The sequence below is a fragment of the Hesperophylax consimilis genome, chromosome 27 (genome assembly GCF_061612785.1).
Source record: "Hesperophylax consimilis isolate HC1 chromosome 27, BYU_Hcon_1.0, whole genome shotgun sequence".
NCBI classification, from domain to species: Eukaryota; Metazoa; Arthropoda; class Insecta; order Trichoptera; family Limnephilidae; genus Hesperophylax; species Hesperophylax consimilis.
Window position 1 is genome coordinate 11,989,271 of NC_142862.1, and position 27,693 is coordinate 12,016,963.

At 34.0% G+C, this 27,693-nt stretch overlaps 1 protein-coding gene across 6 annotated transcripts in view; it reads left to right on the forward strand.

Moving 5' to 3' along the window:
* The window catches only part of Asator (tau-tubulin kinase asator), a 111,879-nt gene that overhangs the window by 41,082 nt on the left and 43,104 nt on the right, over positions 1-27,693 (forward strand). For all 6 annotated transcript variants that reach the window (XM_089648156.1, XM_089648159.1, XM_089648161.1 and 3 more), the window contains exon 3: positions 26,099-26,247. In XM_089648156.1, the coding sequence (XP_089504282.1) occupies positions 26,099-26,247 (149 nt within the window). The remainder of the gene's footprint in view (positions 1-26,098; positions 26,248-27,693) is intronic.

The window sequence follows — 27,693 nt, forward strand, 5'->3', positions numbered from 1 at the left end:
AGTTGAGGCTGCTATAAACGCTTTTGTTAAGTGCAAACCGGATTATCTGCCAATAAGTCATACAATAAGTCATATTTGGTAGTAATAAAAATGTACTATTGTGAGATAATCCAGTTTTACTTACATGATGGACGCATTTCCCCCTTGAAAGTTTTGAAGCAACTGGCGTATTGCGGAATAGGTCTGTCTTCTGCTAAAAAAAATGGCGATTCACGCGTAAATGCATACCGGCCCAACGCCATCTGACAGATTTTTTTTCAACTATACGACATGCCGGTTCGACATAAAAATAGAAGGGAAAAAAAGAAATTTTTTGACACCAATAACTCATAATCTCCATTTTTGCATATATGCCGGTTTGATTTCACAGCGACGATATCATGCACCGACGACCGAAATTAGTGTGTAACTATGCAGTAAATATTGTTTGTGCAACGAACGGGGAATCAAGCCAGCAGAGAACTTAATCCATGATTCCTGGGTAGGAACCCGACGTATTTATACACTCGGCTACCAACAGTTAATTTTGATTTATTTATTGTACATTATTTCGTTTAAATTCTTATATTAGCTCTTATCATTTCACACAAGTTTAATTTAATTTAATTTTAGCCAAATTTAATTATTTTTTAACCATATGTCAGTATCTTCTCACCACTACACCACTGTCACCGCAGCTGCATCTCTTGTTCCCTGGAGCGGTCGGGACCGAAATACCACCCGGAATTGAACCGCGGTCCCCTGCATCAGGAGGACTGACCCACTTAGTCAAATGTCGGCTGAGTTGTTATGTAAACACAAGTAGCTGGAAAACTGCTTCTAGTCGCGTGTCGCTCTAGGACAGAGATATTGTCAGTATGCTCGGGATGCCTTATTTGCTGTTTCAGTAATAGTGAAATTATAACCTTGTTTGTATTCCACAAATAAAAAATATTCATCCTAGACTTGTAGAAAAAGTCCATAGATGTCGCACATTAAAATAAAAATCGATATATCCTTACAATACATTGCACATAAGCAATATAACGCATTACCTAGTAATCTAAAACTTCCGGCAACTAACAAAAAAACATTGGCAAAAGCTCTTAAAAGCTATTTCCTCAGCAGTTTTATTAGTGACTAAAACATTCTTTGGAACTCAAAATAACTTCTGCGTTTATTTATTTTAATGTATCTATTTTGTCTTGTCTTTAATCTAATGTTGTATTTCCCGAAATGAGTTTTGTAAACTCATTGGGAATAATACATTATAACTTATTGTTTTGTAATGTATTATTTTGTAATAAGTAAATAAAAAAATATATCCAAGACACTATCTAGATTGCATTTAGTTTGGGAATAATCTTGCAATCATATATAAAGATAGCAGCCAATAGATGGATGTTAATAAATAAACGTGATGTTTTTAGATCTTAGTCGAAGTATGATACAGTTAAGTATGACCGAAGGAGATAGGGTCGGATTAGCTCAGTGGTAGAGCAAGCCCGAGGTTCTGGGTTCAATTTCTAAACGCGACCGAATTTTTTTCTGATTTTTCTGTTTCAAATTTTAGTTTAAGAGTCGATAATATTGTCTTCGATTATTACATTTTTAAAAGTTGGCCTTTCGTTTAATAATATATCCTGTTGGCAGAGACAAGTTTATTGGATTAAATTGGATGCCAATTACCTCTGCGGCAGGTTTAGTTAAAACAATCATTAAACCTTGAATTACTAAATTATAATTTTGTCATTTTAAGAAGATATGTATAAAATATAAATGTAAAATAGATGTAAAATATTTACTTAGCCCTCCACAGTAGAAGATTCCGTACTGAGGGGAACTAGGTTTTGATTAAATGGTCTTCAGTGACTTCTATGGTACAACTGCATGGTTTGGAAAAAGTTTTTTCAGTGACTTCTATGGTACAACTGCATGGTTTGGAAAAAGTTTTTTCAGTTACTTCTATGACGATGTTTTTAACATACTAGTCGGTTCTTTTTCCGATAATTCCGTAAGAAAGATTTGACGGACTTAATTAAATTATGTTGTTTTAATTTGTGTGATATTGGGTGGGAGTTTTGTTATATAAAACTTTAAAGTATTAAAATCAGGATTCTTTGTACGAAGGTATTATTACATTTACATATATTTAGCTTTTCCATTTGCTTCGCTCTGATTTTATGATTATGAATATCATGAAAGACAATTATTGCCAGCTTACGAAATAATGCAAATACGTTGACAATAAAGAAAGGATATTAAAAAAATTATATTTTTCTTTAGTTCGAAGTCAAGTCGTATATAATTCTTCTATCAGACCCCCTCACTTTAAAATCCAATTCGATTCCATTGAAAAAAATCAACATAAATTTATGACGTGTACCCGGCTTTGCACGGAGACTTTTTTCTACTTTTTATAAATATTATATGCATGTATTATATACATAAACCTTTCGGAAGAAATTTTCTAAGTGAAAATGAAAACCTTATTAAAATCCGTTGCGTAGTTTAGAAGAACTAAGCCCACAAACAAGAACGCCGATAACGACTTTCTGTTTGTGCGCGTCTTTTTAAAAAAAATCATTTTATTTGCAACAACAATATCAGGACAGAATAGCAGTCATTTATATACTCGCTTGTACATAGACTGCATGCAGTTGGCAATACTTTACAAAAATAGTAGATGTGTTCAACTGCATCAAATATAGTTACAAGAAGGCTATAATAACAATCCTCAGTAATAATAAAAGTTGGCATAAAACTCTTCTTCTTTGTGGGTTTTCTGAATGATTTTAATAGCAAATTTAATTTCATGATTCCACAAAAGTATTATGTACATCACATGATTACGTATTTGAATGGTCCTTTGTGCTATCAACATAGGGTGAAAATATTGCTAAGTTTTTTTTGGTGGATATAGTTAGGCATTCATATGACGTCACAATATTTCGGTTCCAATTTTTGATCGAAATTAAACCCTCCTGTTCCACACTGACAGCTGAGCTTTTATAAATAATTAGATGAACAACATTGAGTTATTTTTAATGTGTTTGCTTAGTTTCTTTTTACTTTCCTTGTTTCGGCTCTGCTTGTTTTAAGGTGACATAAACAATAAAATTGAGTGGTCCAATGATCGTCATTAATGAGTGTCTATTAGTCGGCGGGTTCTGGCTACAACTTTGCCCTTTTTTTTCAAAATTCGGCGATGTCAGATATTATAATCACCGAATAGAAAACACCAAGAAAGTCTTATTATTATAATTTTCTACATTAACCTCACACAGGAGACCCTGAGGAAAACAATTTCTCTCTGGGCCTGTGTCATCTTTGGAAATGCTTTGTGGAAGGTCTTTTTGAGGGTAGGAAGGATTGAACATGGGTCTCGAGGCCCGTGTTGTAGGAGGCCGGCAAATTGTTCCAAAGCCGAGCTGTTGAACTCAAGAAAAAGTTGTAGAAGCGATTCATTTTCATGTCACAAATGTTAACCGTGTACATATGTTGGGCGCGCGTTTGGCGTGTTTCCCGACTGTGCACCGGTGCCGAAGGGATCAATGACGCTAGTTCTAATTTCCCTACATTACATAATAATGTGAAATTTCCAGACCTCAGAGAGGCCAATGTCTCCGTCCACACTAAACACTGAACCGCCCCCAACTATCAAATACACAATTAAGCAGTCAAAATACAGTGTATGAAATCAATTGTGACTATAATAGTGTATTCGGGTCTTCCCACCAATGATCAACTGTTTATAACAATTGTGAGGTCGTTGTATGGACGGAACCAATGAATTTGATTATTTGCACAAAAACGTATGTCGATACTTTAAAATGTTTCGCCACAATTAATAAAAATACTAATTTGGTTGGTGACTCCGTTTGTGTGTCAGTCGTTAACAGTCGTTTTCATAATTGGAAGTGTTTGTTTGGAGAATTCATACAAGCGATAAAGTACCTCCTACCTATTATAACTGAACTGATTTATCAAGAATTCAAACTTTCTGTGATTTTTCACGATAAACAAATTGAAAAAAAGGATTTTAGTTCTGACAAATGAACAAGCCCAAAACTTGTTTCGATTGTTTCATCAATATGTTATTGGGAGATTTCAAATATATTATTTCAGGTTATGCTTTCGACCTCTAGGGCCCAAACAGGCTAGTGAAATTGATATCTGTCCAAGAAAGAATTTCGTTAAATTTTAATTTATTTTTATCAATTTCATGTGTTCGAGAAAGAATTTCGTTAAATTTGAATTTATTTTAATCAATTTCATGTCTTCGAAAAAAAATTTCGTTAAATTTGAATTTATTTTTATCAATTTCATGTGTTCGAAAAAGAATTTCGTTAAATTTGAATTTATTTTTATCAATTTCATCTGTCCGGGAAAGAATTTGGATAAATTTGAATTTATTTTTATCAATTTATCAGAAGCAAGATTTCTTTGGGTCAACGGATACGCTCACAATACACTTCTATTGGTTATAAGAATTTTCAACTTCTAGACCCCAGACAGGATAATGAAAGTGATTATTGACGAAAAAACGTTGGGTTTACTTCGGGCTACTACGACATACGTTCTAGCGTTTTATATCGTCGGTGGACAATGTCGATTATTGCCCCACCGACACCGCCGACAGACACGAGTGTGTCGAAAACATCGACACGCCGACCGTTGGGAAACACGACGACACAGAACGTCTTGAAGTCACACCCCTGATATTGGAGCACGCATATGTCGGCCAAGTTTTTAAGTAGTTGGTTTTTAGGGTCTCATCGAGGAAAAAGGTGTTAAATAGAGCATTAATGTTAGTTGAAGGCCCGTGGTTTTGATGCTATTTCAGAATCGCGAAGCAGGCCTCGAGATAGAATCACACCAAAGTTCAGAAACATATGATTTTCTTTATCGTTGATTATGTCCAGACCAAACCGCATAGCGCTTTGAGCTGCCGTGAATACCGCACAAGAGTACCGACGGCTCCCAACCGTCTGTAGCAAGTGAGACTATGGCATCTAAAGTCTCAATTCTGAATGGTGGTCTTACACCAGGGCGACATTGAGAATGTCTTCCACTCTGGAACGTGTCGCAAGTATACTATAAAATATATGAATGAATAAATTGTGAAATGACAAATTCATCAAATTCATTGCGCAAGCTGGGATTTAAACCCGCGACCTTCCAATTGCTAGGCGAGATCCTTACCTCTCGACCACAGAGACCGTCACGGAGCTAGCAATTAAAGCCTTTATTTTTCACTCTATAGTTACTACATTCTTACAATTGTTACTTCTGTGGTGTACATTAACTGCTACTAATCTAATATACAATTGATGGGTCAGCCAGAATACTCTATTATCATTTTTTTTTTAAAAGAAAGACAACAAGACCATAGACCATAGAGACCTGTCACTCCTAAAAAGATGATGAGTTATTATGTGTGCGTGGCGACGATTTGCGCTTTATATAATATGCGATTATATCTACCTACGGCAGGAGAAGTGGTCAAAACAATTTATCTTATTAACAACTTGTCATCTGTCAAAGTGACAGATCCCATACAAAGAAGTGATATTCCGCGGCAGTCTCCCAATTGATCTGACCCCCTCTTCCGAGAAAGATTATAACGTAGTGTGTCACCCCAACATATAATACGTATATGCCACGCCCAAATTATGCGCGCATAATATAGTATAGTGTGTCTAAGGCTTAACGCATAACTTTCATTGGCTTTGCTTCTTTGACAGTCCGTGAAGTTTGGTCGTAGTTCGGTGACAGTCAACACTCTTTCATTCCATATCCACTTGTTATCATCTATGTGCTCAATTGAATTATTATTTTATTTTTATAATGACATTGGTTCATACCTGCCTAAATACACACATTTGTATTTATACAATCTATCGAAAATCATTAACTAATTTATGTTTTATCTTAGTATTCGATAAATGCAATGTTTTTTATTGATGACTTCATTTTGAAAATGAGGCGTCTTGTTCCTCGCGCACGGAAATTAAATATATCATTTAGTTTACAAAAGCTTTCACGTTTTGTACACATCAAATAATACTAAACGAATTTGTGAGATAACTTGAAATATGAATATTTTTTTAAGCGAGCACTACAAAACTGTTCCAACTGCTCCCATCCGTCTGGAGCCAGTAGGACAATGGCATCCCCAATCAGGGAGGGGAAGGATGTGGGAAAGAAAGGCGGGGAAGTACCTGGCTATTCAGAGCTGGTCACTAAACATGGCTAAAGCCATTTCAAGCAAATTTTCGCCAAGGCGATACTGAAAGCATTTACCACTCTGTAACGTACCGCAAATGTATTATGTATAATTTTAAATGAAGACATTGTGAAATAAGACAAATTACTGAAAAAAAACTTGCGCACTCATTTGAACCCGCAACCTCTGGAATACTGCACTAGAGTCCCAACTTTCCGGAGCTGATGAAACTATTATTGCATCCCATTGCATCCCCAATTAGGGAAAATTGTGAGTCTGGTATGGGGAAGAGAAAAAATGGATGGATGTCAGAATGAACATATCTAGACACAAAACATTGCTAAAGCTATTTCAAGCAGCTTTTCAATTTTGAATGGTGGTCTTTCACCTAGAAAGGCGCTATTTAGTGTAAAGCTGGCTCCTATTATAGGCAATTTACTTAGCATGATTTCGTTTTCTCTCGATGAAGATTATTTTAGTGATTGATTTTTTATCACAATGGATTAAAGCGGACGTGCCAAAATGAAGGACTCCGCAATAAAATTTTTTTTAAACGTCGCAGACTTACTGTCTCATGCGTAGATATCTGTACAAGAGGCCGATTAAGGTGATCAACGTAGGTCAATCCCGAAAATTTTTAAATTCTGTTTTTATCCGTCATAAATGCCACGTATAGGAAATACTAGAAAATGTTATATAAAATAGAACAGTGTAGAAAAAGTCTTCTAAAATCAAAATATTTGTAGGTGGTTTTTTAGTACCTAGCCACTTTATAATAAACCATAGATATTTAGCGTAATTTTTAAATTTATTCCAAATAAAGAATTATGTAATTCGTCCAATGAAAATTCTTTTCTTTTTTCTTCAGGCCGGTGGTGCCATAATATTGATTTTTCAGATTTGTCGGCTTATGGTAGGATTCACGCTCGTGCGAACTCTGTCGGGATAAAAATTTAGTATCCAACACGGTCACCATCTCAAACCGGAAACGGAATGCACAAACAAATTTAGGTACAAATCAGGAAATCTGAATACTTAGCTAGCAGTAGCTCTCAGCAAAGGATTGAAACCAACATGGCTTGGCGGGAATCCAACGCATTTGACTAATAGGCTTCTTGAATGGGTTATAGGATTTTATATTGATTCATGTTGAGAGAGCCCAGCCGCAACTTCGTACCGGTATGGAGAGTGATTTATAGAGATGTATTTGGTTACTATCGAAAGGAGTGAATAGCCGACATGAGTCACTAACATTCATTTACAAAAACAAGGTGTAAAATCTAAGAATTGGGTTACCTATCCAAGTGCAAAAGTTGAAAGAACGCGGCGTAAACAAGATGATTTCTAATTCACGCGAGGAAAACCGCTTAAATCGAGGATATTTGGGAAACAATATAGAATAATGGCCGCTTGGCAAAATGCGCGAGACTTCTCAAGGTATCTGCATACGAGTATTTCACACGGCTTTTGTCGAGAACGTTTTAATTTAGTGTTATAATTATTTACACCCGTCAGTCACCGTCACACGGTGTAACTTCTCAAGGGAAGGACGGGGCGATCATCGACTTCCGAGCGGTCACGGAAATTCGCTCTCGAATATCCAAGCTAGCTTCGAAATGACAAAATTCGTCTTTCAAATCTGAAGTCTTCTGCCGTCATCGATATATTGTGTTTAAACGAGAGAGTTAATAAGCCAAAACTAACTAAACTAGTAGTTCTGTGAACAGTAAACCTCGCGTCCAAAAAGTAGGTTTCTTTCCCTTATTTTAAATCAAAACCAAAATTTCTTCTGCAATCATAAGATTTGTAAGTAGGTACTTATATACCTACCTACTTTATTAATGAACACAAAAATTTCACATTTAAAAAAATATTTTTTACGGAATCAAAAACGGCCACCATTTTAAAACCGGAACCGGAATGTAACAAACAAAATTACAAACAGATAAAATTCTAAATGATTTAAACAGGATTTCGCTACGCGCGCTCAGTCAACTACTCAACTGATAAGTTTTCCGCTTGTAATGAATGGAAATATTATGAATTTAATACGAAATTAAATTAAAGATCTAGCGATTAGCCGGTTTCAAGGTCGTATTATTAAAAAGAGATAGGAAGGGGGAGGTTGGGAAGTACCTTGCTATTCGAATCTGGTCACAGAACCCGGCGAAAGACATATCAAGCAACGATTCGATTCCCGACAATTCTCTTGAAATCTCCAATTCTGAAATTTGTAGGTATATTTTTGGCTAAGCAAAGTTTTGATAGCATCGGTCATATTTACAAGTCAAAACGTAAATAATCGCCAGTTTTATTATGACGTTCTGGGACTTTATAAAAAAACCAAAATACTCTGGCTGCGAAACCTATCATTTGGCACTCAAAAGCGGTTAGTAAAATATTATGTTTTAATGGCTGCAGATTAAATCTCCAACGATGATAGGGGCATGTGTTCTGACTGTGTGTATTGCAAATAAATATTTTTCGAGGAACTAGCTTCAAACAGTTTATTTTTCTTACGGCAGAGCTCTTAACATAGCGGCGAGGTCACTCTTCAAAATAACAGGTGATTCTGTACATGTTGCAAGTTTCATAAAACTTTAACTCAATATTATTATAATAAGTCCGAGTAGTTTTTTGTCAGTTGATATTAATTTTGTTGTTTTTCCTTGTTAATGCTTTATGCGATAGTTTATCTTTCTAAAAATTAAATTTGAAAACACGTATATCGCAAAAGATCTGTCAATTCAAAACATGAAGATTTGGTTCCTTAGAACAGGCAATCTGCCTAGCTAGGAACTAATATCAACGCGAAAAGATATAACAACACTTAACACGTTGAACGCCATGTAGGTCACCGGTGACCTCATAACGAAAATCGTCATTTTTCTCCCATAGCGCTATGACGGTCACCGGTGACCGCAGTTAATTTTCTTGATTTTCATGGAAAATTTTGGTAAAAAAAAGGAATACGTTTTGATGGTCGCCGATGCCATCTGAGTATTTTTGTTTTCAAATTTAAAATGGTAATGTTTCTTCATTTCCACAATGGCATTCAACGTGGTAATTAAAGAACACATTTAATTCAAATAAAATATAACAAAAAAAATTGTAACTATGGATTGAAAAATTAGAAAAACTTACGATAAAAACAATGTTTGGAAATCATAATATGACTGATGTAAGTTTTTGTGCGATTTGTTAATACTCAAATGTTGTTAATTTGTAGCTAGGTTCTTCCCATTTTTTTTATTAATCTACTATTTTTCAGATCGTAGTATACGCTTTGTCAGTAAACAGATGTACTAAAAATAAATAAGTACGAAGTGCGCGATGATTTTACTACAAGAGTGCTTTTCATGAAAAATCTAATAAGATTGCCCATCATTGGGAAGATTTCGAAGAGAGAAATATGTTTTCTATTTAATTTGTCAAAAAGGAACTCTAGAACTTATATTTACTTTCAATTTAAGGGTCATTATAAAAATCGGTACTCACTGTATGAAGGATTCAGTAAAGATGGTAGATAAAGTAGGTACCTACGAAGAATATAATATTTTAACAAAAAACTATTTTGATTGTCTTTTTTAAAATTGGAATTGCAATAACCCGCGATTATTCACGGGTCTGCGCTAATAATATTTATAATAACTGTACACAAATGAAAAAATAATCGTTTTCTTTGAACTTGAATTTAAACAAAAGTGCAGGCGTGAAATCAGTTAAAATAATAATTGTTACACATATATTATTACACATCATAGAAACAATAAGACTATTAAGATGCTTACCTAACTTATCTCTTATATTGTAAACATGAAGTAATTTCCGCAATGTTATGTAAAAAGTAATTTCTACAATAATTGAATTTTTTGTTATGTATTTGTGTTACATTACCTACTTCATATGAACTAAACATATCAATTTGATTGCCGAAACAGGAAACCTTCCCAGTTGGACAGTCAAAGATTCAATATTCTGGAATTGTATTTTTTACTATCTAATGAAAAAAATTATAACTAAAAAAAAAGAAATGCGCATATGCCAATAAATTCGCGCGTTCAACACGCTCTTGTGTCCTGTTCAGGGTTGATCAAAGCAAAACGAACTCTAAGCAGAATTCTTGCCTGAACAGACTATGCAATAATTACAATAGCGTTTTATCTAAGGTTGATATTTTCAGTTGCGAACTTACCAAATACAAGAGGAGCATAAAAGAATATTTCTCTGATGGTTTGTGAATAATGTTTATGTCTCTATTGTTTATATCTCTATTATAATTTGATTTATATCTACAACCTCTCTCCATGGTTATAAATGTATTGTTTTGTAAATTTTTAGTTTTATATAATTTTGTTTTGTATAAATTTTTTAATTCATATTCCTTCTCACAAATTTAAATATCTTATTCCATATTATTCTGTCTCAGTTAAAGTTACAAGGAGGAAATCCATAATTGGTTTTATTTTAGCTATACAATACTCATGTACAAACTGATTAAATGTAAAATGTCGATTTCCCGAACATGAATAAATAAATAAATTTAATAACAGTCTACGAGTTAATAATAATTAATAATTTATAATAACCTAGCCTTTAAAAAATGCTGGAAAAATAACGGACTTCTTGTTATACATATTTTTTTTATTATATTTTATTTACTCCTAGCTATCGGCAATATGGCCGCCTATTTTAATTGTTTTCACAGATTTTTTTATTCTATTTATCTCTAGTTGGCTATTCTTGACTTAGATAGATTTTAAACATGATGTGAGATATCCATGTCTGAATAAAATATGAAATTCCCAAGTTGTAAAAGTGTCGATTGGAAATGTTCATAAGAAAAGACTATTTTTATTTATCTGTAATTGAATCCACTGCGTAGATCGAAAGCTTTTGATCCTCTATGCATATGGTGTTTAGGATAAATGACGGAAACACCAAAATAACATGGAGGTCTCGAAAAAACTTCACCTGAAAACTGTCACGTCATTCATATAATAGTTCAACGGACATGTAACACCTTGGAAGTTTATTGCAGGTTGCCCTCCGCGATGCCGGTTCACTTGGTCATGGTGGCTTCCCACTCGCAAAGTTGGGAAATGGACCCTTTTAATCTATGAGAAACTTGCCGTTTTCATCATGATTTTTTGCAAGTTTTACACAATAGTATTTATAATTCATTAGTTGATCGGGGTTATGAACAACGGTTTGGAGTGAAAATTTTGATATTGTAAATTATAATGTAGGCCTGATGGTGCATTTTTAGGGGAAAAATATACTAGAATAAAAATTTATTTTTATTATTATTTTTAATTTAAAGTTTTAATACATATATACATAAACAGTTATACAAATAAAATGACAGTACTACTGAGCTAGTAGTAGTACTAGTAGGTAGTAGTAGTGAGCTAGTAGTAGTAGCTCTCTGATTCAAAATTTAGGCGTATTAGATTGTCAAAGAATTTATCTCAAATCAGACATTTTACATACATGTACATAAAATGTGTATACAATTGTTGTAAGTTTTTTTCTCCAACAAAATACATACGGGTTTATGCAAAATATCGAAACTTGTTTGTAGAAACGAAATTTGAAATAGATCGTGTGCAAAGTTAGTAATTTGCAGAAACAATATATTTGTTAGTAGAGTCAATTTATTATATATTATGATGCATGATATTCTGTTTGATGAAATTAAAGATGTAATTAACGTAAGATTTAGCACAAGCGTTAAATGGTCGGAGCCAAGAGGCCCATTGCTGCTTGCCCTTCTCCTGTCGATGGGGTGAATCCGCCATCAGGGCTGGTCACTGCGCCCGAATCAAAATACCAACAAGGTAAAACAACAAGGCCACCGCATAGATAACCCACTAGAGAAAGCCATTCTCTGCGACCGTGACTAGCTGAAAACCTATTACGTCCAAGATGGCTTTCTGACGAAACTAACGCCAGAAAACTCATATATACTGGCACCTTTAAACGTTTAAAAATAAATTAAACAAAATCAATGTCAAACACACAGGAGCGGCAGCTAAATCTGTATTATGTCATGTACATACACTCCAACAACGAGTGACAATATTTGAAGTATTTTTACCGCGGATGTGCGAGCTACGAAGAGCTATTTTTTAACGTTACGTGGAAACATTTGAGGAGACCTTGACCCTAATTAAAGTTAAACAAGAGGAGGTACGGACAATAAATAGATCAGGGTAAAAGGCAAGCATTTTAAAATGTTTTTAAGCGTTAAAAGTAGTCTGGAGCGGGAGAATTCGTGCACTTGGCTATTTTAATGGATGACTAACAAATAATGGAAGACTCACCTTCGCGCACGATAAAACTATTCCTATTTGGTTTAGCTATCTACGAAGTTAGGCGAAAGCAACAAACAGACAACTAACAGAGTCAGCTAATACAATAAATAATTCTGCGTTTATTAGGCAATTGTGAGATATACTACCAACTGCTCTGATAGACGTGAGAAATGGGAGAAGCAGACGCACGCCTTTCAAGTTATCAAAAACAAAACTCCATATCGAAGAGGAGAAAAAAAAAGAATTCGTCACACAACAAAATTAAAATGTTTAATGAAAAATTGAGATCTTAATCATAACAAAGGATATATCATTCAAAAACGGTCAGTGTAATATTGAAGTTTTGTGTAGCACAAGCATGTTTTCTTGCGGCAAATGTAGTCAGGTGAACACGAACAGCCACTTATGGATAGCAAATAGAACAAGAATGATCAGTAAATAATGTCAAACACTATCTTAATCTAACCTAACCCAACCTAATATATAACATAACCCAACTTAACCGCATATTGAACGTGATATTTTTTCACTGTCGACAAAAGCATTATTCTAAATATTTTAATACATGTTCTTTCTTGCTAACCCGATATTTAAATAGCGAACCATTTGTCATCTAATCCCTTTCCAAAGTGGACAGACAATTAAGCTATGATTTGAAAGAACTATTGCGTTTCAGAAGGTATTATTAAAATGACTCATTTAGACGTTGATTTGAATAGGATCTTAACTCATAAGCGAATAAATAATGGTGAACAAAAACTGTACCAAATTTAATGATATTAAACTACTTTGACAGTTACGAAATTGGCGAAAGGATAACGTCAAACACGAAAAACAAAGGGAAATAAAGAGAAATAATTTGAAGGAAGTTACCATTGAAAAATAATAATAATATGTTGGCAAGCGTAGGTAGAAAATAGTCGTCATTAAGCGCGTCAAATTGATAGCTGATTTTTCTCGTAGATTCAAAATGGTCTATTTCACGGCCTTGCCAGTGGAAGCCGCCATGATCAAGTGAACCGGCCTCGCGGGAAGGCAACAAGCCGAAACTTTAACTGTTGGCTTTGCATTATAAGAGAAAGACCTTCCCTTTCAAGGAATTCCCCGTCCGTTGAACTCCTGACCGAATCTCCTGACACTTTTCAGGTGAATTTTATTCAAGAACACTCTTTTATTTTCGTGTTTCCGTTGTTTTCCCCCCAACACCAGATGTCCTAGTAATTTAAATACTTTTTCTGCGTAGTAGCTTCAATTACATGGAAAGAAAAAAAAGGTTTTTTTCTGTGCTAACATGGGCATAAACAAAAAATGTGTCGTTATCTGTTTATGTGTGGCTTTTACTCTGGTTCTATCAACTCCTATTTGCTTTAAATTTAAGAGTCATATTCAAAAATGGAACTGATTGTGTGAAGAATTCAGACAAGTCATAGAGTACCTATCTATTATATTTGATACTTTTAACAGATAATTATTTTAACTCGAATTTTAAAAATTTAATATATTTCACAGGTTTGCGCAAGTTCCTAAAAAGTATGAAACTTGCTGTAATGAACTAATAATTCATCTGTCTGAGTACGTGTTCTACTGAATTTTGTTTGTGATACCTGTACTATACGTCAATTATTAAGAAATCATAAATTGTTTACGCGGCAAAATAACCTACGATGTATAATAATCTACAGTCATAACGTCACAAGTCATAAACATCCAGTCATTATTCCTAACGTGACGCCAGAGCTGTCAAATAATGGCGTATTCGTCGCACAAACAGTTAAAAATCTTAAGATCTCATTTAATTGAACATTAATTCGATAAATTCTGTAAAAGCTTGCCAAAAAGCATCGGGGCCCCAACAGGAAAGGTTACATTTCTCGCAGAATATTTGAACAAAGTTTTGTCGCATTGCCGTACACGGAGAAAACTTACTGAAATATTGTTAATTTAAGAGGTCAAATTATTCGTTTTCCTGTTAAAAACGGGTCTGCGGGCCTTTCGCTTTAAACAATAAACAACAAGCAAGAAAAATACTGTTTTTCAGTAACGTTTTAAAAGGACATTGATGTCGAACGCGCATCTACATGCACGAGTTCTTACAATCTTAAGTTTGTATTAGTCGCCTTAACTCTAACTGTACACATTTACATAAAACGACAGTAACGTCACGTTTCAAAAAAATAATACTTCACCTAATGTAATGGATAACCTTTCTTTTTCAAATTTGACTACAAAGAAAGGGAGTAACGTTTCGTTTAAAAAATAATAAAAAATTAACGCTCCCAATGTAATGCAACAGTTTCGTGTAACAAATTTGCCAAATAAAGTAACGCAACGTTTTAGATGTAAAGCTGATCTTTTCGGCTACATATGACTTTATGTTTAAATGATTTTAATTGCTGTCTCTCAATTATCTCGTAATAATTGGTAGTGGTAATTTGGTAAATAGCAATTTGTTTGTAGCACTCGCAGGAATGTGCAATTCACGAGTCGGCGTTGTACTCGTATCTACTTGTTTGGGACAGAGTCATTATTTAAGTGTAATATAATTTACGCTGTCGTCTGTTAGAAAGAGGGAGGCGATAATCGTATATTAAAGTGTGCTCTTCCACGTCTCATGACGAGTTTACGATACATGCAGAGTCCCTTCCGAATTCCAACGAGAAAAAAATGACCTAGAAAACTTTATATTTACGTTAAAACATAATATATTTATTATAATCGCTATTGGAAAAGTGTAGGTTTCGAAAGTGCTAGAGACGCCGAGGATCGGTGAAGCCAGGATTATACAAAAATAGGAGCTTTAGGTTTTATTATATGATTATACATCTATTATATCTAGGGTTATTTGACCTAGGTACTAAGTACAATCATCTGAGTTGAATGCCCTGCGAATTAACGAAAGTTAGTCTGCGCCAAGTAAAAAATAAATAATATCTAGTTGGTACACCTACCTACTCGGAGACTGAGAGCGGCACATCAATAAAACATATAATACAGCATTGTGTCATTGTTTCTTACTCATCTCTATGGAGTATTTGAATCAATAAACTGAAAAAAAACTAATTGATTGAGTTCCACCACTGTACCAAGAAAAAAAATGAGGGGCGCAGTCCATTCGTCATGATAGTCAATGTGTCAGTACCATAAATATACCACTCTCGTCAGTACCTACGCATTACAATAATCATAAATAAACATCAATAAATCACAATAATAGTCAATGGCCTAACTAAACCATAGACAAAAAAAATAATGAAAAACATGTCACATGTTTTAAGTTCGAAGATTTTTATGTCTGCTGAATTTGGGAGACGCTCATTGGTGCCGTCGCGCGTCGTATAAATAGCCCCTACCGAGTGGGAGTGGAGAACAATAATATTTCGAGGAATAAGATAAAACGCAACTATTAATAACGCGATGGTCCTGGATGGATTTTATATTATTTTTGTGTGTACAAAATGCAGAAGATTATGCATAATAAACGTGGAAGTAGTTCAAGGTGGATGCACAAAGCCTTTTTTACTTTATCTCGTATAGTACCTACCTGCATACCTATAGTAATGTCTACTTGTTTATCCCTCTGACCAAAATGTGTCGACTATATAATAATATAGCGTGTGCTGAAGTAGACACTTTCGGCGATAATTTACACAGTTTTGGAAAAATGTCATAAACGTGTAACATTAATTGCTGCGTTGATTATATTACGTGTGTCTCTTTGTTCCTTTTGTGTCGCTTAATTTTTTTTGTATTATTATTTGTCAATTGAGTAAGTTTTTTAAAAAATATTTTTTAATAATTTATAATATCTATATAGATAATATTATGTATCCTTTGACTGGGAAGGTTTTTGTAAGTTTATTTAATTATTTGTATAATAACTGAGTTTTCATAACTGGATTGTTCTCGCATAAGTGAGAACATATCGGGGGTTAAGGGTCAAAGAGGCATATCTACAAAAACCTAGTTTTGAAATAAGCGCAAATAAAGATTGGAATACTCATATGCCCAAGTGTACGCCCATTACAACTACATCTTTTAAACGACTTTATCTACGAGATGGAGCTTCGTGTCACCAATAAATAATATGCTTATGGCATTACCGAAACCAAGCTTAACTCAAAACGGTTTTTGTTGTTTTGAGTTAAGTTCAATATAAATAATATACATAATACGATGTCTAATGATAACTAAACACACCCTCCTATAGCCTTGTAACATAGATGTAAATATTCAATGTATTCATGACGTACGCAAAAACATGTTTGTTTTCTCCTCCAACCGAAATCGGAATCGTCTATTTTTTGCTTTCTTATTCTCGTGTCCACTTTGACTTAACCAGGGCCAGCCCTATACCATTTGAAGTGAATTTGCGAGGCGAAAATAGTTCATTTGACACAAAAAATAATGCCGGAGATCATCGTTGAGGCTTTTGACAAAACTAATAGAAAATGGTTGAAAGTACTCGTATAATATTATGAATCAAATTTAAAAAAAAACATATTTCTTTACCCATACCTTTCAATTTTCCTGGGATGACCCCGACATCTAATTTCATATACAATGTATATTGTACACATAGGGCCGAATCTATGCGGGCGCAATTGGAACAGTCCGCTCCGGGCGCCGAATTGACAAAGCGCTGATCATGACTACCTAACACCTAACAGGCGCTACACAAAAATTCAAATCATTATTATTGATTACAGTGATCACCTACCTAGGCGTCTACTGGTTTTGACAAGGGGTGCCTAAATTTCATTCGGCCGTTTGGCTTGTAACAAATGTTTTCACTTAGTCCACTTTAAAATTCTTATTATTGGTGTCTTTTATGTCATTGAATACTTCTACGACTCGTTCTTGAGTTCAAAAGCTCGGCTGTTGATCGAATTGCCGACTTCTGTGTTTCCTCTCTCCTACAATATAGAGCTCTTCAAGACCCATGTTCACTCTTTCTTCTCCCCAAAAAGACACACAAAAAATCGTGGGTCTGCGTTTGAGGATTTCATTAGTTGCGTTTTGGTTTCATCTTTGCAGTTTCGCAGTAGGCAGATATTACAAGATTTATAAAAATAAAATTTACGATCTGTTTCCAGTAAGTTTTACAGAGTTGTTGACGATAAACTAAACACTAATAATGGCTATCATAAACTTATTTAATGTGTATCACTAACCACATCAACTAAATAATATGCTTTATTTTTATTAAACATCGATTCCTCAGTTCCAAAGTGTAACAACTCAAAAACAATAATTCTAAGAAAATTATTTTAATTTTCAACTGTAGGTATATATAATTTTTGTATTTTTTATGAAATTTTCGGTTTCTAGATTTAAAAAAATAAATATTAATTTTATTTTATTTTTTGTAATATTATTGAGCTTCGCAGTATTTTCGTAGTTGTTACAGTTTGGATCTAAAGTAATAGTGATATTTAGAATGATCGTTTTTTTGCATTTCATCTGACTGCAAATTTGTTTGTACGTTCCGTTACCGGTTCAAGATGGTGGCCGTTTTAATGGTTCAGAAAATATTATTTTTTTCAAATGTGAAATTGTCGTGTTAACTTATAATTAGCCCTTTTCAATATGATAGTACCAACATTCTGAAGAAAGTTTGAAAAAATAATTTTAAATGAGATAGTGATGTTTCTTTTTACAAATTGTACAATTTATTTGAATGGTTAAGTGGGTGAGTAATTAAGGAGTTATTAATTACAAATATTATGACTTCAGATGAGAAATTGGTTTTGATATAAATTAGAGAAAATTAAAATCTTATATGAACGCGGGGTCTAATGTTCACAGAACTGCAACCATAAAATTGTTAGACATATGGTAAAACCGCATAATTCAAAAGAATAATAACACTGAAATTCTAAAATAATCACAGATAACCACATATTACGCTTTGGAAATGTTATATTATATCGGTATTCCAAGCATTGTAAAACTGCAATTTTTTGAGTTCGAGTTGTTACGCTTTGGAACTGAGGTATCGTGTCACGATTTATTTCTATGGGTGACATTATGAAACGTCGTAAAATAACTAACTCCTGTAAAAAATATTACATGAAAAAAATAGTGAATGCCGCATAAATACGGCTACGGCATCCTGAATTGGGGTTTGTTGTGATGCTGAAGGGATTGGAGAGAGGAAGAAGATAGATAAGTACCTATCGTAAAAGTGATTTAATTTGCTCAAATCTTGGACCATTTTTTTAATTTCAGTAGTCATTATGTGTTTCTTTTTTGCATTTTTAAAATTAGAACAAAAAAGCTTTTTTAGAAACTATATGGCAGAACTATATACAGGATCGTTGGTAATCTGGGCCAAAGTTGACCTTTACAGGTTGTCCTAGGTTTAGAGTTGTTCTTGCCCTGCACGGAGAAAAATGAGTATTGCTGATTTATTAAAATCCTGTGAAAAACGGGACATTCATTATATATCGGAACGCGTGTTGTATACTTGTTGCGTTTGTCCTGATATTATATAATGACGAAACGTGAAAATATTACGTGTTCCGACGACGCGATAACACAATCGTGTTTTACTGAAAGTTAATTAGGAAACCTATCAATTCTTTCGTCAAAGGTCTGCATTCCCATTTGTAAAGAATAATTTTGAAAATTTTTAATAAATTGACAAATTTTATATCTGTAGTTATAAAAAACGCTTGTATTTTCAGATACGTTGGGAATTATGAGTGGAACTTTTGAACTCTAAAAAAATATTATTCGACCAATAGTTCAACACTATTAAAACAATGTGTAACTATTTATGAAATGTAGTAAAATAATTTTTCAAAAATATTACGAGATTCTTTTAAACCATTCTTTTCAAGTTATTGGCAAAGGCATTTTTACAGTACCTACCCGGTAAACTTAATTTCATTTCCACTAGAATTTTCTTTGTAACACTGAAATGATTTTTGCGAGCGTCAGTGATTGTCTTGAAGTGTCTTTGTAACGCGTTAAAACATGATTAACGCGAGTAGGTACGGTGTTCGACACACCTTTGGTTGCGATGCCTGTACTTTTAGCCAAAATATATATTTTTATTTACCAATCCGGTGTGAGGCAGTTTTAAATCTCGATTTGTTTTCCGCACAGACAGACAAATAATAATCTTGAATCATTCTTCCCGGAAAATGAATTGAAGTCTGCTTCGTAAATACAAAATTGCTATAAAATTTAAAATTTACAAAGCTTCTGAGAAAATGATTATTTATTTTTACGGGTAGACTAGAAAGAAAACATACCACCGAATCCGTAGACATTTATGATGTAGGTTAATAAATAATTGGCCTCTGTAAATAGTAAATTTAATTTGCGAATCATCGTTACCCCTTTTGCAATTTATCATATTTTTTATCGTTTGATTATTTAAAAAATTAAGGCAGTTGTGAAAATAGAACGATGAAGTAAGTAGGTACCTACTAGTGAATTTAAACTTTAATATTTAAAAACATTTTTCATAATTAATCTTAAACTTAAATTGTTTAATTTTGTGAAAGTTCATAATAATTTAATGACCTAATCTTAAGAGATTAAAATGTTGTGTTAAGCATTCATTTTAATTTATGATTCTTTAGTGTCCTGAAAATGTTATTATAGCGACGAAATTAGTAGGAAGACAAACAAAAAACAAAACATAGTGAAAATAAAACAAGAGTTCATCTTGGATGAAAGAGTATCATTCGGTTAATTTCGAATGTGAAATAGTTGCGAGTAAATGATATATATTTTAAAGCATTCATTGAAATAATATTATAAAATTATGTAGGTAGACAATTAGCTACTCAGGTACGTACGTCAAACAAACTTGTTCCTATGTGGTGCCTACTTTCACGAACGAACGTAGTTTCTGACATTTATTTTGTACGCTCCCATAATATTATGAAGTATTCGCATAATTCTATCATATTTTAAAAACTATAGCTCGAGAGTTTCTACTTAGATTATCAGATAACTTTTCTTCTGCCTACGTTAATCCGCAATTAACGGCTCATCTAGGTAGGGAAAATAAATCACTCATTTTACTCCGCGATATTTCAGTAGTCATTATTTCAAGCAAAGAAAACCGGGAAATGGTTTATTTTCCGGTTCTTCAACTTTGCGGCTAACTTCATTTATATCCGCACAGCTGATCTTCTGTCGAGCTCGCACTCAGGACTTTTGTATAGAGGTGTCTCGCTCTCACACAGTGCAAATGACATGCGCCAACTTCACTGCGCAGTGAAAAATAAATCTAATATGGCCGCTATATCGATCCCGGAGAGTATAAGCAGTGAGAAAAGTTGTATTATTTCGATAGTTTAATGGTGATTACACGATGTATGTGACACAAGTTGGAGTCTAGAGACCCCTTGAGTTTGTTCCTACCCCGGTGCCTTATGAAACCAGTGAGTGCCGTCAGTTTGTTAGTTTTTTCGGTGATTTTCTAAAAATGGAATACTACTGTCAAGTAGTTCGTTCAATGGCGATTTACAGCCTTATCCTGACTCGTTGAGGGTTTTAAAATGTTCCTACAGTCCATAGATCACCTAGTTCTACCTCGCAAGGTCAGATTTGTGTTTTAATTAGCATTGTCATAGCGAGAATTATTTCAGGTTTGGTTCAAAATCGATCATATGTGGGCGTGTCTGAAGCTATCTAAGACATACGTCCGCCGTTCGTCGCCACTGTGAAGAGCGCCGCGCCATACGGGCCCGTCGTAACGTACGTCTTAAATCCGCTTATTTTTTGTCACTGGTTGTTTCGGCTAGTTGGTGTATATTAATTTCGTCTTATTATAATATATTATTGTAGTTTGGTCCCCTTTTAAATTATTATGCTAATTATTTGCGCTCGGTAACTCGGAATATCCCGTTTGTCTGCAAATCTTTTAATTCAGACGGCCGTCATTTGTTTAGCGCAGTGGTTAAAAACGAGAGCACAAAAAATGGTAATATTTTTTGCGCCTCGATCAATTCTCTTCTAAACCATATTTAATGGATTAGTACGTAACTAGTGTTAGTAATGCTGTATTCTTCAATTAATTCCCTTTAAACCAACACTTCAAAGTAAGTAAACATTATTCTAAATTTGCCTAAACCATATAACGCTTTTATTGTTTATCAATAAAATCCATTATTGTGATTAAAACCAATAAGAAACTATGTCGCGCAACCCTCACTGGAACTAATTTAGATCCATATACAAAATTATAAGGATTATGTATGTTGATTTTAATTCAATGATTGGAATAAGAAAACATTTTTCTATCAGTTCTATAGTTCTAGTCCACTCCGTAAAAAAATATTGACCCATTGGGAGAAAGCACCCCGTATTTTCAAGTTTAAAAAAACATTGAAGGAGTAATAAATTACCTGGTTTCGAAGTCGAATTTAATCCTAATAAGTTCTGCATTACTTAACAGTTATATATCGATTACCCCATCTTGTTACCATGCATAAAAACGAATTATATTTTATAGTTTTCTGCACGCCATAATAATTTACCTGTCTCCTAACTCTAGAACACATAACAGCTAGGCTTGGCAATAATGATTATTGTATTATTATATAAAGACTTTCATCATATTTTTCATTTTCCTCTTCCTTTTGCTCAATTTTCCGTAAATAGTTTCAGTTTAAAAAAAAAGAAGCTACCTGTCAATTTACGTAAAATAAATCGGTTTTTACAATTACTAGCTGTTACCTGTGAAAAATCACGGGATGTAGGTGGTACCTACTTGACTCTTAACTTTCCAAGATGTGAATGGAGAAATTTTAATTTTCTACAGAATCAAAAAATATTATACATTTCGAATATAATAATTGTATTGTAATAGGTACTTTATTGCTTGGCTTCATTTGAATTTTTTTTTATAATTTGAAAATTTTACGAATTTGAATTTCGTGCGGCTACAAAAAATTAACTTTCAGAATAGCAGAACGGTTTTTCTTTCACGGTGTTTCAGATACATTTTTAAGACATTATCACAAAACCCAGAGAAAGGTATAACCAGGGGGCTATAACTCCGATGGAAAATTTGAACCGAAATATTTTGACGTCATATGATTGCCTAACTATATCCACCAATGAAAAACTCCGAAAGTCTATGGAATAAACTTTCAGAGCTTTTCATTGGTGTATGGTATAATAAGTAGGCTCCGAATGAGAATCTGTCTATATATTGGCATATCTATGGATTTTAGGACCAATTGGTTTCATACAAAAAGCCCGAAGATATCGATCTAGTGAATGGTTTATTTATGGGTATAAAATAGCTGACAGGCACTTAAGTATGTAGAAAGCAATTTAGCCATAAATAAATAGATGATCCAGCATTGTTTATTAATTTTATTTTAATTTCTTATTACTCTATTAATAAGAAGTTATGAGTGTAATGCTAATTTAACGGGGAATCACTTACACATAAAATTAGAGTTGTGGACTCATCTGCAGACGCACTCTAGAAGGAAACCATTATTGTGTTTGAAGTGCAGTTTTAAATTTCTATTTGGAGGCTATGTAATGCAAAAACTGTAGGAAACCATTTTTGTGTTCTGGATGTAGTTTTTAACTAAAGTTGGGCACTTAAAACCAGTTTTGTGTTCAGAATGTAAACATAAATTTACAGTTGTTGCCAATCTTCAGGTGCATTTCGAAGGAAACCATTCTCGTATTTGAAGTACGGTTATAAAATTGTAGTTTCACACCATATTCTGCAAATTTCCGCGGAAAATCATTTGTTTGTTCCATGTGTAATATTTGGGTTAGCTGGAAGAAATAGAATGTAACCTATAAACTATACCCTTTGTACTCTTTTTGTGCAATAAGTATTTTTTTGAATTTGAATTTGAATGATAATTTAAGCTCGTGGACTCTTATGCAGAAATAATATAGTTCAAACCAATCTTGATTCTTATAATTCGATTTGCGGACTCATCTGTAGACGCAATTCAAGGGAAACAACTCTCACATTCCGAGTGCAGTTATAAATTTCTAGTAGTACACTCATTTTTTTACTAAACTAATATTGTTACTTGGTAAAATGAGATTAAAATAATAAATCATAGATTCTGAAACCCCCCCCTCAGCCACCAAAATATAAATGCGGCCTGCGGGTGACACTACAAACCTCCAAATGGCCTCCGACGGTGAAAGGTCCCCCACCCATGATATAGACACTTGTAAGAACATGGTATTCAAGAGAAACATATCTTTATGTTAGGGTGGCAGGGCTGTATTTTCGATTTTTTTTCAATTTACATCATATATCTTTGATTGAATCTCAAACATCGTAATACAAGACAAGAATTCACAACCACATTTTGACACAAACGCATGTTGTGGCAGTGAAAGTTAATTTAAAAATGTGGAATAAATTTGTGGACTTCGACGTGGGTGTAAATGCCAATTTACTGATCCAATAATAATATTTTTACCGGCTGAATGAGCTCTGCAGTCAACAGCCATATGTATGCAGCGCCCTTGAGGTGAATTACACAAAAACGGCGCTATACAAGTTATCCAATTATAATTATTATTTATTAAAATCAATCCTCTTCAAAAATATACTTGCTTTAATTCATTCCAAATAAGTTTTCGTTTTTAGTTAACCCTATATCGCTAACCTTCGTCAAAATGACGAGCATTGAATGCATTTTTTTTTTAGATATCTACTGACTACTCATGGTTTCTTTTCTCTTTACAAGGTCAAAGAAAAAAGGCAATTTTTCCCAATCAGTTCTGTATTTAGTGTTAAAGGTGAAATTTATCTCAAAAACAGTATAGGTATCCATTTAGATATGTTTTGTTATTATGCTGTTTAATTTATAACTTTGTCATTCCATATTTCAATGCATAAGGTAGGCGACACATTACGCTATACGCATCACGGCTTGTTCTATTTCAGCGTGGAAGATACTACCAGTATCGCCCTGGTGTAAGACCACCATTCAGAATTGAAACGTTGCTCCAAATGGCTTTAGCCGTGTTTAGTGACTAGATCTGAATAGCCAGGTACTTCCCCACCTTCCTATTTCCCTTCCCCACTTACCTTCAGCCTCACAACATCCCCCAATTGGGGATGCCATAGTCTCACTGGCTCCAGACGGGAGCAGTTGGGACTCTTGTGAGGTATTCACTATAAAAAAAAAAAAGAAAGCGTATCGCTCGCCATACACTACCGATGGGAATGTACGGCGAGCCAAGCCACGGCAATATAGCGCGGTCTGTCACAGGCTTACAATAAAATTTAAAAAAAGGACTTAAAAAATGTTTGTCAGTATCTGGGATTAATCTCTAGGTTTGTATGTTTATCTCGGTAATCTATCTTTCTCAAACAGTAAGGTGATGATATTATGTACAAATCGATAGTAAAAATTTATAAATATTATTTATTTTATAATAAATTATTATGTACATTGTTCTTATTGTAATGAAAGGCACAGCAATCGATTTTTTAAATAATAATAGCTTGGATGGTAATTAGAAAATGTTGACAATTTCGAAGTATGATAAAAGTACATAAATATTTTTATTTTTGTGAATCTTTGGGGTTGGATGAAGAAAAATGAAGTTTTTTTAAAATTCTAATTACTAATTACAAAAAAAATAAATATTGTAATCAAACATTTGTCTGCTACAATCGTAGCTCTAATGTTGTGAGTCATGCACGTTTTCGGATAACAAAGGGCCACAATATCGACATTTATTGTTTGTTAATCATGAATAACCCCAGAGTGGAACACGTGGATCCATAGGAACTTTGGCTAGCAGTTAGACGGGCCTAGTTCGAATTTTAGTGTACGAGTAGCAAATGTTTTATCTCATATTTTCAATTTTGGATACAAAAGGACAGTTCCATCGCAACTCAGAACAGTGACAAATCAACACACTTTTCAAGTCATTAAAAAGTTGTTTCAATTTCAATTTCAGTTTCAATTCTAAAAATATTTAGAATTGAAAAAACTAGCCTATACCTAAACCAAATCTAACGTAACCTATTTACTTATTTTTTCATCACTTTTCATGACTTTAAATCACTTGTCCTGAGTTTTTGAATTGTTACTTGTCCTGAGCAGGGCCGGCCCTGAGCCAAACGGCGCCTGACGCGAATTAAATTTTGGCACCCCTTGTCAATACCAGTAGATGCCTAGGTAGGTGATCACCATATGAATCAATAATATTCGGATGGTTTGTTTTTCTTTGTGTAGCGCCATTTTAATAAAAAATAATCACAAGGATGGTGTGTTACGACTGTTAGGTGTTATGTATTATCGGCGCCCGGAGCGGACTGCTCCGATTGCCCTGGTCATTAGTTGTCCGGTTTCCCAAAAAATGTATCGCCAATCCAAATATGTTGTATGGTAGGGGAAGAAAATTTAAAAAAAATGTAATAAAACATAAAATGAATGGGTGACATCTCTTGTCATAAATCAAAAACGTTGTATTTAATTTATTACCTCCATTTTTTGACATATAGGTTAGAAGCTTACATCAAACTTATACATGACTCCCATCTATTGACATAAGTTAAAAGCTTGTGTGAAATTTTAACGTTTTGTTTGTTGTTTTGATATAGGAAACAGAACCAAGTATGTCGTAAGGATAATAGCGCCAAGGACAAGCGACCCGGAGATAAACAGACTGAAGGACAGCTGGTAACATCGCAGGGCCAGCACACCAAGCTCGCCTCCAACTATATAGAGGACTGCAGACATTCATCTAAAGGTAAAATTATTAAACTCTATAATAACTCTACCATAGATAATCTATCATCTATCTATATAAATAAAAATGTAAATGTTCATTTGTTCAAAATCTTAAATCTTCGAAAGTTCTTCACAGATTGCTTTGAAATTTTGACATAACGTTGCATTAGAATACTCGTGTGTTTTTATATACATACATTATACAGGGTGTCCGGGGGTAAAGTGCAATAACTTTAGTGGGTGATTCTACTCGATTTTAGAAGTAGAAAAGATAAATAATTTTTTTCGAAATTCCAACGTTTTAAGGTAGTTTTTAGGTAAAAAAGTTAAATTGTTTGTATGGGAAAATAAATATTCTTCTATGGAAAAATATTTTAGTATGGGAAAAAAAAGTTGGAATTTCAAAAAAAAGTTATTTGTCTTTTTTACTTCTACCATCATGTAGAATCACCTTCCGAAAAAGTGCACTTTACCCCCCCCCCCCCCCCCCCCCCGGACACCTTGTATAGATGTTCACCTGTGATAAGTAAAAACATAAAAAAAAAACAGCACCATCTTGTTGGACGTAAAAGCAACACGCGCTATTGTTTTTCTATCTGCACAGACATACTAAGCAACAGCAACGCGTGGCGGGGTACAGCTAGTAGAAAAAAAAAAAGATATATTACGTGGAATATATTAACCCTTGCTCTCATGACCTATTACTACCTTAGTGTGCTAGGGTAAAATGGAACCTATTTGTTCATATATTTATAAACATATAACCTATCCTATGTAGTTTCCCCGGGTTAGCTACTTATATTCACAAAAATGTTTTTTTCTCTAATGTTTTAAAATAAAAATTTAAAATATATATATATATATATATATATAACGAAGGAATATGAACAAATTATTCAGTTTTAATAATAATAACACAACATTTTACAAGAGAATAAAATATATTTTAGTGTGCTAGGACACTTTTTAAGGTTTAAAATACCATAAAATCGATTTGCTGGAACGCTAGAAGTTAAAGTACCCAAACAAAGCAAAAAGTCAAACAATTATTATATTTTTTGCTGTGCTAGGTGCTCTACTACCCTCTCCCCAAAAAGACCTCCATTCCTTTAAATGGAATTTGCTGTGTTTGGTGACCGAATAGGCCTTCTAAACCTTTATCTTCATCAACTCCTCTCTTCACAACATACCCCGATTTGGGAGGTGGGTATGAGTAAAGTCGTATAGGAAACCATTTATTGGATAACCAACACCTCTGCCATAGGTCATCCCAAGTGGTTTTCTACGTTTGGTGACTTAGCAGGGGTGCCCAGGTTGAAGTTGTGGTGGGGTGAAGTTTGTCTAGGTCTTGTCGGCAGATGCATCATGAGACTGGTTGAGGGAGACTTTTTGATCTCTCTAGCCGGACTCTCTCGACCCATCACCTTCCACCGTAGTAGGGATGGATTCTTGCGTCCGTCACTCC